Source organism: Podarcis gaigeae (genome assembly GCF_964106915.1).
Source record: "Podarcis gaigeae genome assembly, chromosome: 4".
Taxonomy (NCBI): domain Eukaryota; kingdom Metazoa; phylum Chordata; class Lepidosauria; order Squamata; family Lacertidae; genus Podarcis; species Podarcis gaigeae.
Window position 1 is genome coordinate 98410083 of NC_139677.1, and position 13615 is coordinate 98423697.

The 13615-nt window shown below is 44.0% G+C and overlaps 1 protein-coding gene across 1 annotated transcript in view; it reads right to left on the reverse strand.

The window, feature by feature from the left end:
• MYO7A (myosin VIIA) overlaps window positions 1-13615 on the reverse strand; it is a 161860-nt gene that overhangs the window by 107230 nt on the left and 41015 nt on the right. Inside the window, exon 3 of the mRNA XM_083735822.1 lies at window positions 1459-1572. Within this exon, the coding sequence (XP_083591948.1) occupies window positions 1459-1572 (114 nt within the window). The remainder of the gene's footprint in view (window positions 1-1458; window positions 1573-13615) is intronic.

The window sequence follows — 13615 nt, forward strand, 5'->3', positions numbered from 1 at the left end:
CCACAAGCCGAGTCCAGGGAGGAATGCCCTGGCGACGCTTTACTGAGCAAAGTGAACAAAAAGAGCGTATAATTGAGCAGGAAGGTGTTTTTGCTAAACAAGAGGAGGAGAAGCTTCCTCTGAATTGCACAGCCAATTGGAGCACTTGTTAATAATAATAATAATAATAATAATAATAATAATAATAATAATAAATTATTTATATCCCGCCCTCCCCAGCCAAAGCCGGGCTCAGAGTGGCTAACAACAGTAAAATAATACAGCATTCTAAAATCAATTCATTCTAAAATCAGTTCAAATCAAATTAATGGTAACCATTGGGCTAGAGTTCTATGAGGATTACCAAAGGAGGGGGTCAGACTGTGCCCTGGCCAAAGGCCTGGTGGAACAGCTCTGTCTTGCAGGCCCTGCGGAAAGATGTCAAGTCCCGCAGGGCCCTAGTCTCTTGTGACAGAGCGTTCCACCAGATCGGGGCCACAGCCGAAAAAGCCCTGGCTCTGATTGAGGCCAGCCTAACCTCCCTGTGGCCCAGGACCTCCAAGATATTTTTGTTTGAAGACCGTAAGGTCCTCCGTGGGACACACCAGGAGAGGCGGTCCCGCAGGTACGAGGGTCCTAGGCCATATAGGGCTTTAAAGGTATAAACCAGCACCCCCGTAAGGAGTCTCGGCGTGGCATTCTGCACCCACTGGAGTTTCTGGGTCAGTCTCAAGGGCAGCCCCACGTAGAGCGAGTTACAATAATCAAGCCTGGAGGTGACCATCGCATGGATCACAGTGGCTAGGTCAGGGAGAGAGAGGTAAGGAGCCAACTGCTTAGCTTGGCGGAGATGAAAAAATGCCGCCTCTGTAATCTTCATGCCTGGTTGGTAAACAACGTTTCCAACACACACACACACACACACACACACACAAACACACTACTGAGTAGTTGACTGAGAACAGAATTAACTCCCAAATTACAAATTGAATGATCCCTGCTGTTGCACTTCCAACAGGACACTTAAAGATTGCAGGGAAGCAATTTGCAAGTGGATTTAATAAAATACCGTATTTTTTTGCTCTATAAGACTCACTTTTTCCCTCCTAAAAAGTAAGGGGAAATGTGTGTTTATCTTATGGAGCGAATGCAGGCTGCGCAGCTATCCCAGAAGCCAGAACAGCAAAGAGGGATTGCTGCTTTCACTGCGCAGCGACCCCTCTTGCAGTTCTGGCTTCTGAGATTCAGAATATTTTTTTTCTTGTTTTCCTCCTCCAAACACTAGGTGCGTCTTGTGGTCTGGTGCGTCTTATAGAGTGAAAAATACGGTAATATTTGCTGAACATCCGGTTGCAAATGGAGTCTGCTTAAGCACTCGTGTTCCTCAATACAAAATAGAGATCTCTCACGGCAGAGCAAGACCTAGGAGGAAGACACAGCCAGAATAAGACCGTCCATTTCCATTTCCATCTTACATACATTTCCTTCATCGTCTAGAACCTGGATTTGCCCAGAATCACACAGCTTGACCACTGCTCCGATGGGAACATCAAATTCCCGCCCGGTCTTCAGGTCCATCCATACATAATCTCCCTGGAAGGAAACACAAGGGGAAATTTAATTTTTGAGGAAATGCAATGGAAAACAAGCAAAGGAGAGCAGGACTGCAGGCGAAGCGGTAATAACTTTAATAATAATAATAATATTAATAGGAGCTTAAGCAGACAGAATATGCTCAGCTTGCACATTTAACATATAGAATAAGAGAACAAGAAGAACATACATTTAGAGAAAATTGGAAAACGTTTGCTGAATATATGGTAGATAATTGTGTACAGCTGAAAACGTTGGCAGCATTAAGATAAATTCAACAGTGTGAATAAGTTTTGATGGATGTAATAATGACGGAATACTGAATGGTTTCACTTATGTAAAATATGCAGGGATTTATGATATGTAAAATGAACCATGGAAAGAGAAGAAGGGAAGTCACTGATATTTTAAGGTTGTAAAAGTGAGTGTTTTAAATTGTAAAACAGAAAATTCAATAATAATAATAATAATAATAATAATAATAATATAAAAAGGTGGGTCTTTAGCATATGACAAAAGCTGTACACTGAAGGCACCAGGCACGGTCAGAAGAAAGATATCAAACACACATTTCTCTTGCTGCCTTTGTGATGCATGAACTCTCCACGTACCTAGAATTTCAAGAAGGAGATGCACGAGTTTGACCTTTGTACACTAAACAAGAATTGCAAAGAGGCACTTTTTCTGGCTTAGTGGAAAGCTAACAAAGCAATTTCTAGCAAATCCCCCAAAATTTGCTGGATTTTTTCTTTCCTTTTTTCGAATTTATTGTGTCTCTGATTTAGAATCCAACAGGAGCTCACCCCGTCACGGGGATTCGAACCGCTTACCTTCTGATCGGCAAGCCCTAGGCTCTGTGGTTTAGACCACAGCGCCACCTGCGTCCCATTTATGCCAAAGATAAACAGACATAAATCACAAGACAGAGTAACCAGTAGGAGAACACTTCAGTATCCCAGGACATTCAATACAAGATCTCAAAGCAGCTGTCTTATTACAAAAGAATTTCAGGAATAGACTTGAAAGAAATTTGCTGAATTACAACTTATTACTAAACTGAAAACTATGAAGAGACCTGGTCTGAATAGAGATATTGGATTCTTGTCTCATTACACATGCTAAAGCTATTTGTGGCCATCTGCCTACTATCCCTTGCTTTTTCCTGTAGGACTAATTGCAGTCGTTAACAGTCGTCAACAGGTTTACCATACCCATTGAGTCAATCACCCATCTCCTACTACCCTCCTGGAGAAAACCCACTCCACCCTCCCACTATATATAAGGGTCTGGTGACTTCTGTTTCAGTGTATCTGAAGAAGTGTGCATGCACATGGAAGCTTATACCCAGAACAAACTTAGTTGGTCTCTAAGGTGCTACGGGCCAATTTTTTTAAAAAAAAATTCTACATGAAATGTGTGTTTTACTTGTTTTTAATGCTGAGGTATTTACCGTCAAATCACCTTAAGATGTTTTCTAGGAAGCGACTTGTATAGGAAATTAAATACATTAATAATATATAGATATAGATCTTCTTGCAAAAATTAATTGCCGTCATAGGGTGCTCCTGTCACTCAGCTGGGATCTTCTGTTGGTGCCATGTCAAAGGTCTTCCCTCAAATCTAAAACTTTCATCAGTTCCGAATTGCTTTCTTCCCCATTATCTGCAGTCTTTTCTGAACCAATCCCTTCTTATCTGTCACGAGAGGTCAAAAGAGCAGCCCGGTCTTGTCCTTGTCCCCTGACTCTCTGCTCAGCAAAGAGCGTGCAGGACCAGAGGGAGAGATCATGTCCTCACGTCCTCTGTGGAGAGGATTTGAAAAGGAGAGCCAGCTGGATGGTCAGAGAGAGTGAAGCTGATCTCGGAAAAGGGAAGGACACAGCAAGAAGGATGGAGGGGAATGAAGGGAGGTCTAAGCCCGCCCACCCGCCCTCCAGGTCCGCTTTAGGCCCTGCCCTCCGGTGCCAAGAGCTCCGCCTCCCAGACCCCACCCACATTGTTTACCGTATTTTGCGCACCTGACCATAAGACGCACCTAGTTTTTAGAGGAGGAAAACAAGGGGGGGAAAGTCTAAACGAAACAGTGGATATATGATTTTTGTGGTTCATGCTGTGGCCACAGATAAGTGATTTGATGGTGAATTTGGGGTGACCCAATGCTCCAGGGACCACGCATTCGCTCCATAAGATGCACAGACATTTCCCCTTACTTTTTAGGAAGAAAAAAGTGTGCCTTATGGACCAAAGAATACGGTACTTCTTTAGGTGGTTTAGACACTGCTCCACAAAGAAAATCTCTAAAAGGTTTGCAACATCCCTTTAAAAAGACAAACGCAAAAAATTGCAATTTTTTTTTTTAAAAAAAAGCACTCATCCTATTTTAGCGCAGAACTGGCAACAATTGTTGTCATTTTTATTTCTATTATTAGAATTTATCACTCCACCTTCACTCCAAGGTCCCAGTTAAAACACAATATTAAAAGCAGTGCTTAAAACTGCAGAAATAAGGCGAAAAGGAACATCCCAAGTGCCAAAAGCCAGGGTAAAGGAGTGTGTTATCGATGAGAGAATATATTCTCTTGAAAATTAGCATAAACCGGAAGAACTGACATGGGGCAGGGCATAAGAGATCTAAAATGCAGCCGCAAGCAGCCTCGCCTACCAAATATACAAGCATGCATTGTTATAATCCCAGTATGTTTCCGAGCACAATTCAAAGTGTTAGTGCTGACCTTTAAAGCCCTAAATGGCCTCAGTCCTGTATACCTGAAGGAGCGTCTCCACCCCCATCGTTCTGCCTGGACACTGAGGTCCAGCGCCGAGGGCCTTCTGGAGGTTCCCTTCCTGCGAGAAGTGAGGTTACAGGGAACCAGGCAGAGGGCCTTCTCGGTGGTGGCGCCCTCCCTATGGAACTGCCCTCCCATCAGATGTCAAGAAAATGAACAACTATCTGATGTTTAGAAGACATTAGGGAGGTTTTATCTCCAATATTGATATTGGATCAAGTTCAGTTATGATTTGTGTTTGTTTCTTTGTCTAAAAATGTGGAAAACCAATAAAATTTTTGAGGGGGGAAAAGGGGAAGGTGTTTCAGAACTAGGTGCCACAGCCAAAGAATGAATGAAGCATACAACGCAAAGCCACCCCCGCTCTGGCCCCACCTGCCACTGGCCTGTGGCTGCCCACCCCCCAAAGTCCCCCACAATAGGAAGAGGTTTCGCCAGCCCTGCCCCAAACCGCTGTGCTCCTTCCTCCCCAAACAACTCTAAAATCTTTGGACTCTAAAATCTGCCAGGCTCATCTTTCCAAGGTGGTCAGAAAATCAGGACACAACAAAGGTCCACTATGGGGAACCTTCTACAGAGATCCGGAAGCTGCAGTTAGCACAGAATGCTGCAGCACGATTGCTGACACTGGTGAGGGTTGTCGATTTGCTACCAGGTGAAGTTGTTGTAAACAAAAATTGCCCTTCTTCCCTTATGGGGTATCCAAGAGCCCATATAGAGTCCTTATGTAGGTTCCCTATTGGTAGGAGAGAATAACAGAGGCCAACCAGAGAATATTGAGAAGCAAAGCAGCTGGTAAGCCTGATCTTTATTGATCTGTTGCAACAGGGTGTTCCCCTCACCCGCAGGAGAGAGGAGGGACCCAGAAAAATGACGCGCAAGGCCTTATAAAGACTTTTGAAATTGCCACCCTGTAGATCAAGACCACCCCCAGAAACATCATACATACATCACAGAAGGGGTGTAACCTAAGACCACCCCCCAGATACATCACACCTACATAACAGAAAAGGCAGTCTAAAACAGAAATTTGAATATTGTTTTCTCCTGTTGTTGTTTATCTCCTGTCTGGCAGGTTACTTGATTGGATTGCCTGGGGAGCCTGGCCAGTCTTTTGTAGTGATAAATACTTAGTTCCTGGGCCAGGTCACAGGCTCACACCCTATTCAAACACAGACATTCCCTTAAGACAGGATTTGTGAAGGAAAAGACAATGGGGAGGCTTTTCCACTTTGACCTTGCAGAGAAAACATTTGCGCAGTTTAGGAATCAAAATGGCTTCAGGTCGGTCTTCCTGTGCTGATCTATGTATGTGCAGTTATGAACATTACCATATATCTAAGACCTCAAAATTCCTATCACAAAGTCCAAGGCGTTGCTATTAGTATTTAACCACCTGGGACCTGTTTGCCTATGAGATCACCTTTCCCCTAAATGCGCCCACTGAGTACCTCTGATCTGCAGAAGTGGCACTATTACATGTGCCACGTAACACCCATTTCACATTTATAAGCAATCGATCTTTTAGTGTGCACAGCACACCTTTGGAACTCCCTGCCAATTGACAGGCGCCAAAAATGTACGCTTTTCAATGCCTGCTAAAATCATTGTTGCTCGGGTAAGCCGGTTGCTTGGAAAGCTGGTGTGAGTTTTAATTTCAGCCCATTGTGACTTTAGCTTTTCTCAAGTCTTAAACTATGGTTTGCGATAATTTCATCGCTTTGTGAACCGCTTCCGAGGTCTTTTGACGGCTGAGCGGTGTATAAGTTTTATGAAATACAGGTGAAACTCAAAAAATTAGAATATCATGGAAAAGTTCGCTGATTTTAGTAATTCAGCTTAAAAGGTGAAACTAACATAGGAGATCGACTCATGGCATGCAAAGCGAGATATGCTTCTACTTCTCAGAGATCCAATCTTGCTCTATTTGCAATCCTTGTTTTGCTGATTTCATTGAATATTCTAATTTTCTGAGATAGTTAATTTGGGGTTTTCATTAGCTGTACGCCATGATCATCACAATGATAACAAAGAAAGGTTTGGCATATCTCACTTTGCATGTCACGAGTCTATCTCATATATGAGTTTCACCTTTTAAGTTGAATTACAGAAATCAAGGAACTTTCCCACGATATTCTAATTTTTCAAGTTTCACCTGTAAATAAGCAAGATTTCAGCCTGCAACGCAGACCCAAGAGCTGGCGTGCCTGTCTCTTACCGATAGGAGCGTAGTGGCTTTCAGAACTTGGTTGACATTGCGGATGAGGGCCCATTTTTTCTGGTCCCTTTCGTGGACAGACGGGTTGCCGTAGCTTGGGAACATGGTGGATTCAGCCTTGCTGGCATTCCACGGAGGTTGCTCTTAACTCTCTCTCTTTCCTTTCTTTGAGCCTTAGACGAATTCCTTTATCTGGAGAAGCAGCAACATAGTTCTCTGAGACGGCAACTCCTATTTTTCTTCCCGTCTGTGAGGTTCCGGCTTACTGTTCTCAGTCACAAGCTGCCTCCTTGCTGGGACAGATGAGATCCTGCGCACATTCTTTGTTGTTTAAACGGCATTTCCCCAAGTCCACAGCAGTTTCAGCACTGCCTCCGAGGGAAATCCACACTGGATCTCAGGCTCCAGCTCTGGAAGAGGCTAGAAATTCATATCTGAGGGAGGTGTGTGTAAAAAAAGGGGGGATCTTCTCTTCCAGAGCTCCCAGCTCCCCTTATTCCAAGAAGAGGCTCCACGATGCTTCGTGCCTTTCAACAGCTCTCTCGGGTACTTATTAATCCACAAATGTAAGTCGGTTCCCCCGTGTAACACATGGCTTTTAATTAACCTAATACCTCGGAGCGCCAAGTTAACCAAAGCGCAAACGGGAACTCAAAACCAAAGGCCATCTGCGGACGCCTTAAACCCCGTCGCAGGGCTGCGGAACCATAGCAACGGAATTTTAAATAATTGAGCGTGAGGCATCCTGAACAGTTAATACCGACTAAGTGGATGGAGTTGCAGGATAGACCCAAGAAGGGAAACAACACATTATGGTGACTTCAGAAAATGCCTGTTGATTGGCAGAGCAATATTGCGCATGTTTACTCAGAAGTAAGTCCCAGAGGTATCTGCCCACAGATAAGCGTGTATAACAGGTGTAGGGGGAAATGAGGCCCTAAAAAGCCAATGTGGCCCTTCAGGCTTCTCTATGCGGCCCTTTGAACTATCCTCTGGTTACGCCATCTCCCCTCTAGTGACACTCCTCAATGACCCTGCTTTAGACCTCATGTTGCTGCCTGGCTAGAAAGTGTATCATATATTATTATTATTATTATTATTATTATTATTATTATTATTATTATTATTATTATTATTATTACAGTGGTACCTTGGTTCTCAAATTTAATCCGTTCCGGAAGTCCGTTCCAAAACCAAAGCGTTCCAAAACCAAGGCACGCTTCCCCATCAAAAGTAAAGCAAAACAGATTAATCCGTTCCAGACTTTTAAAAACAACCCCTAAAACAACAATTTAACATGAATTTTACTATCTAATGAGACCATTGATCCATAAAATGAAAGCAATGATCAATGTACAGTGGTACCTCCGGTTACGAACAGGATCCATTCCGGAGGCCTGGCTGTAGCCTGAAAATTTTGTAACTGAAGGACCACTTCTGTGCACGCACACAGTGCCACAGAGTGCCTCTGCGCATGCGCGAAGTGCGAGAGTGGCAAACCCACTTCCGGGTTTGCAGTGTTTGCAACCTGAAAATGATGTTATCCGAAGGTAACCTAATCCAAGGGTCCACTGTACTGTACTATACAATAAATAAAACAGTATTGTAGATGATAAAAACAAAAGCGCAAAACTTAATCTGTTCTGGAAGTCCATTTGACTTCCGCAATGTTCGAAAACCAAGGGACAGCTTCTGATTGATGCAGGTGCCCCAGAAACAATAACTGACAACTGCATTGGACATTCGGCTTCCAAAAATAGTTTGAAAACGGGAACACTTACTTCTGGGTTTTTGGCATTTGAGAACCAAGGCGTTTGAATACCAAGGCATTTGAGAGCCAAGGTACCACTGTATTATGATGATGAGGATGAGGATGACGATGATGATGATGGCCCTCTGCCTGGTTCCCTGTAACTTCACTTCTCGCAGGGAGGGAACCGCCAGAAGACCCTCAGAGCTGGATCTCAGCGTCCAGGCTGAACGATGGGGGTGGAGACGCTCCTTCAGGTCTACTGGGCTGAGGCCATTTAGGGCTTTCAAGGTCAGCACCAACACTTTGAATTGTGTTCAGAAATGTACTCGGAGCCAGTGAAGATCCTTTAGGACTGGTGTTATATGGTCCCGGCGGCTGCTCCTAGTTACCAATCTAGCTGCCGCATTTTGGATTAGTTGTGGTTTCCGAGCCCCCTTCAAAAGTAGCCCCACGTAGAGCGCATTGCAGTAGTCCAAGAGAGAGACAACCAGGGCATGTTCCACTCTGGCGAGACAGTGTGCAGGCAGACACACAAACACACCCAGAGAATCATAGAATTGTAGAGTTGGGAGGGACCCTGACAATCATCTAGTCCAGGTGTTTGCAGCTGTTCTATATGGGGATTGAACCTGCGACTTTAGTGTTCTCAACTCCATGCTCTAACCAACTGAGCTATATATGCACACACATATATGTTCCCTTCTTCTTCTTCTTCTTCTTCTTCTTCTTCTTCTTCTTCTTCTTCTTCTTCTTCTTCTTCTTCTTCTTCATTCGGGTTACAGATGCTTCAGGTTACAGACTCCGCTAAGCCAGAAATAGTACCTCGGGTTTAGAACTTTGCTTCAGGATGAGAACAGAAATCGCACAGCGGCAGCAGGAGGCCCCATTAGCTAAAGTGGTGCTTCAGGTTAAGAACAGTTTCAGGTTAAGAATGGACCTCCAGAACAAATTAAGTTCTTAACCTGAGGTACCACTGTACTGGCCTTTATCGAGAGATTTCAGGGTGGTGTAGTCAACATTAAATACATATTTTACAGAGCGTAATAATGAAAACAGAAAACAAAGTGGTAGAAGCTTGGGACCGGTTTGCCTGCAAGATTGCCTTCCCCCAAGTATTCCGACTCGACTGCTTTGATTTGCAGAACTGGCACTGTTAAAGGTGCCACATAACCCTCATTCCACAGCTGTAAGAAATCTATCTTTTAGAGTCAGAGCACCCCCACTTTGGAAATCTCCCTGCCTGTTGACACCGTTTTCACTGTGCAAGTCGTACCTTGGAAGCTGAACACCTCACCAATCAAACGTTTTGGCTCCCGAATGCCACAAAACCGGAAGTGATTGTTCCAGTTTGCAAACGTTCTTTGAAACCCGGACATCGGATGTGGCTTCCAATTGGCTGCAAGAAGCCGCGCCTTGGTTTCCAAATGTTTTGGAAGTCGAACGGACTTCTGGAATGGATTCCGTTCGACTTCCGAGGTACCATTGTACTCTTTTCGGGGCTTGCTAATAATAATAATAATAATAATAATAATAATAATAATAATAATTTTATTTATACCCCGCCCCCCCCGGCCAAGACTGGACTCAGGGCAGCTAACACTGAATATAAGTACAGTAAAAACCTTTTTAAAAAACAAAAAACAGTTGATTAAAATATAATTTATAATACAGTTTGAAATGCACCTTAAATACAATTTAAAATGCAACTTAAAGACACATGGTATATTGACATGTGTCTTAATCTGTTTTTTGTTTATTACTGTCCTGTGTGTGTATATTGAGTAAAAATTCATACAAAAATGAGTGTGCAGTGGTACCTCGGGTTACAGACGCTTCAGGTTACAGATGCTTCAGGTTACAGACTCCGCTAACCCATAAATATTACCTCAGGTTAGGAACATTGCTTCAGGATTAGAACAGAAATCGCGCGGCGGCAACGAGGGGCCCCATTAGCTAAAGTGGTACCTCAGGTTAACAACAGTTTCAGGTTAAGAACGGACCTCCAGAACGAATTAAGTTCTTAACCTGAGGTACCACTGTATTAGTGGAAATGCGGAGAATGCAACTTAAGAGAGGGAAAATGAGAAACTGAAACTGAAATTGAGATGGCTGGAATGTCAAAGGTTGCAGAAGTAGCATATTTTGTGTTAAGGGTAGACAGACTCCTGTGAGGCTTGGAAGTTTTGCCTTTCTGTAGCAGGAACGGCTGCCCCCAGAAAAAACTGACTGGAAGCTGGCATGGGTAGATCAGTCAATCGAACAGAGATGCATCTGGCAGCCTCCCCTACGTGTGGATCCTTTGGGCTCACAAGAAAGTTTATTTCTAACAGTACCGTGGTACATCTCTCATCACGGCTCGCAGCTTGGGAATTACTGTTCTCGTGTCTCAGGGCAACACCAGCTTCAGATGTTCTGGCGTTGCAAGCGGATACTGTCTCTATTGAAAGGAGAGCCACAAACTCAGGCTTTAAATAATACAGCAACCTCCTTGCACACCAATTTGTTCCCTAAGAAACCTGCTAGGACAAGAAATGAAAATATCGAAATCCTCTGCCCCAGAGTAACTGTTCTTAAAGCCCAAACAAACAAACAAAGGGGTTTAATTCTCGTATATATACGTATACACACTTTTTATTAATATTTTTTAATTTACATTTCAAAACATTCATTTAGACAACCTTAAATCAATGACGGGACGCAGGTGGCGCTGTGGGTTAAACCACTGAGCCTCTTGGGCTTGCCGATCAGAAGGTCAGCGGTTCGAATCCCCATAACGGAGTGAGCTCCCATTGCTCGGTCCCTGCTCCTGCCAACCTAGCAGTTTGAAAGCACGTCAAAGTGCAAGTAGATAAATAGGCACCACTCCGGTGGGAAAGTAAACGGCGTTTCCGTGTGCTGCTCTGGTTCGCCAGAAGCGGCTTAGTCATGTTGGCCACACGACCTGGAAGCTGTTTGCTGGCTCCCTCAGCCAATAAAGCGAGATGAGCGCCGCAACCCCAGAGTCGGTCACGACCGGACCTAACGGTCAGGGGTCCCTTTACCCCCCTAAATCAATGACTTCCCTTCTTCTCTTTCTATGGTTCATTTCATATACCATACATCCCTGCATAATTTACATGAACTAAACCATTCAGTAATCTATTGTTACATCCATCGAAACTTATATACGCTGCTGAATTTATCTTAATGCTACCAGCGTTTTTAAGTGGAACACAATTTTCACCCATATATTCAGTAAACATTTTACAGTCTTCTCTAAATGTATGTTCTTCTTGTTCTCTTATTCTATATGTTAAGTGCGCAAGGTACGCATATTTTGTCAAATTAAGTTGCCATTCTTCTTTGGTTGAGACCTCGCTCGTTTTCCATTTTGGGGCTAACAAAACATGGGCCACAGTAGTGGCATACATAAATAACCTTTTTTGACACCAGGGAATTTCAGTCTGAATTATCCCCAACAAAAAGGACTCTGGTTTTAAGAAACTGTTTTATATTGAGCCAGGCCCTTAGGTCTACCTCAGTATTGCCCACACTGACTGGCAGTGGCTGTCCAGGATTTCAGAGAGGGGGCAATCCCCTGGAGATGCGAGCAGAGATTTAACCTGGGATCTTCTGCATGCGAAGCCAATATTCTAGCCCTTCCCTTAGCAGACCAGCAGATCAGGATGCTTCCCTCGCTGCTTAGTTTCTTGTTGTTGTTGTTGTTTAGTCGTTTAGTCGTGTCCGACTCTTCATGACCCCCTGGACCAGAGCACGCCAGGCACTCCTGTCTTCCACTGCCTCCCGCAGTTTGGCCAAACTCATGCTGGTAGCTTCGAAAACAATATCCAACCATCTCGTCCTCTGTTGTCCCCTTCTCCTTGTGCCCTCCATCTTTCCCAACATCAGGGTCTTTTCCAGGGAGTCTTCTCTTCTCATGAGGTGGACAAAATATTGGAGCCTCAGCTTCAGGATCTGTCCTTCCAGTGAGCACTCAGGGCTGACTTCCTTCAGAATGGATAGGTTTGATCTTCTTGCAGTCCACGGGACTCTCAAGAGTCTCCTCCAGCACCATAATTCAAAAGCATCAATTCTTGGGCTATCAGCCTTCTTTATGGTCCAGCTCTCACTTCCATACATCACTAGCTTAGTTTCTTATCATGCACTTATTTAAGTCAGCAAATTCCGACTCTGGAGGAGGTCAAAATCAATTAGCAATGTAAAATCAAAAGAAGAGGAAGAAGTAGAAGCGTTTGGATTTGATATCCCACCTTATCACTACCCTAAGGAGTCTCAAAGTGGCTAACATTCTCCTTTCCCTTCCTGCCCCACAACAAACACTCTGTGAGGTGAGTGGGGCTGTGAGACTTCAGAGAAGTGTGACTGGCCCAAGGTCACCCAGCAGCTGCATGTGGAGGAGCGGAGATGCGAACCCGGTTCCCCAGATTACGAGTCTACCACTCTTAACCACTACACCACACTGGCTCTCTATACAGCTATATACAGTGGTACCTTGGTTCTCAGACTTAATCCGTTCCAGAAGCCCGTTCCAAAACCAAAGCGTTCCAAAACCAAGGTGCACTTTCCCACAGATAGCAATGCAAAACGGATTACAGTGGTACCTCGTGTTGCGTAACCTCCAGGTTACAGAATCTTCGGGTTATGGCCGCAACAAACCTGGAAGTGTACACTTCCAGGTTTCGCCACTCTTGCATGCACAGAGGTGCTCTGTGCGCCATGTGAATGAGCAGAAGTGCTCTATTGCGCTGTGCATGCGTGCTGAAGTGGCGCCTCTAGTAATGGATTTTTCAGGGTGGGCACGGCACCCCGAAATGAATTAAATCTGTACCAGAGGTACCACTGTAATCTGTTCCAGACTTTTAAAAGCAACCCCTAAAACAGCAGTTTAACATGGGTTTTACTATCTAACAAGACCATTGATCCATAAAATGAAAATGAAAGCAATAAACAATGTACTGCAGTCACACAATCAATCAATCAATCAATCAATCAATCAATCAATCAATCAGTACATGGACTGGGTTCCTCACAGTCACAAAAAGAAAACAAAAAGAGCCGCAAAAACAAAAACGCAAAATAAATAGCAAAAACAGACAGACCTCAGCGTAACACTCAAAACAGAAGGGTGGCACTCAAATCAGAAGTGTCACACTCAAAACGGAGCATGTTCGGATTCCAAAAAAAGTTCACAAACCGGGATATTTGCAGTGTTTGGGTTCCAAGTTGTTTGAGGACCAAGGCGTTTGAGAACCAAGGTACCACTGTATATCAAAATCAGAAATGTCAC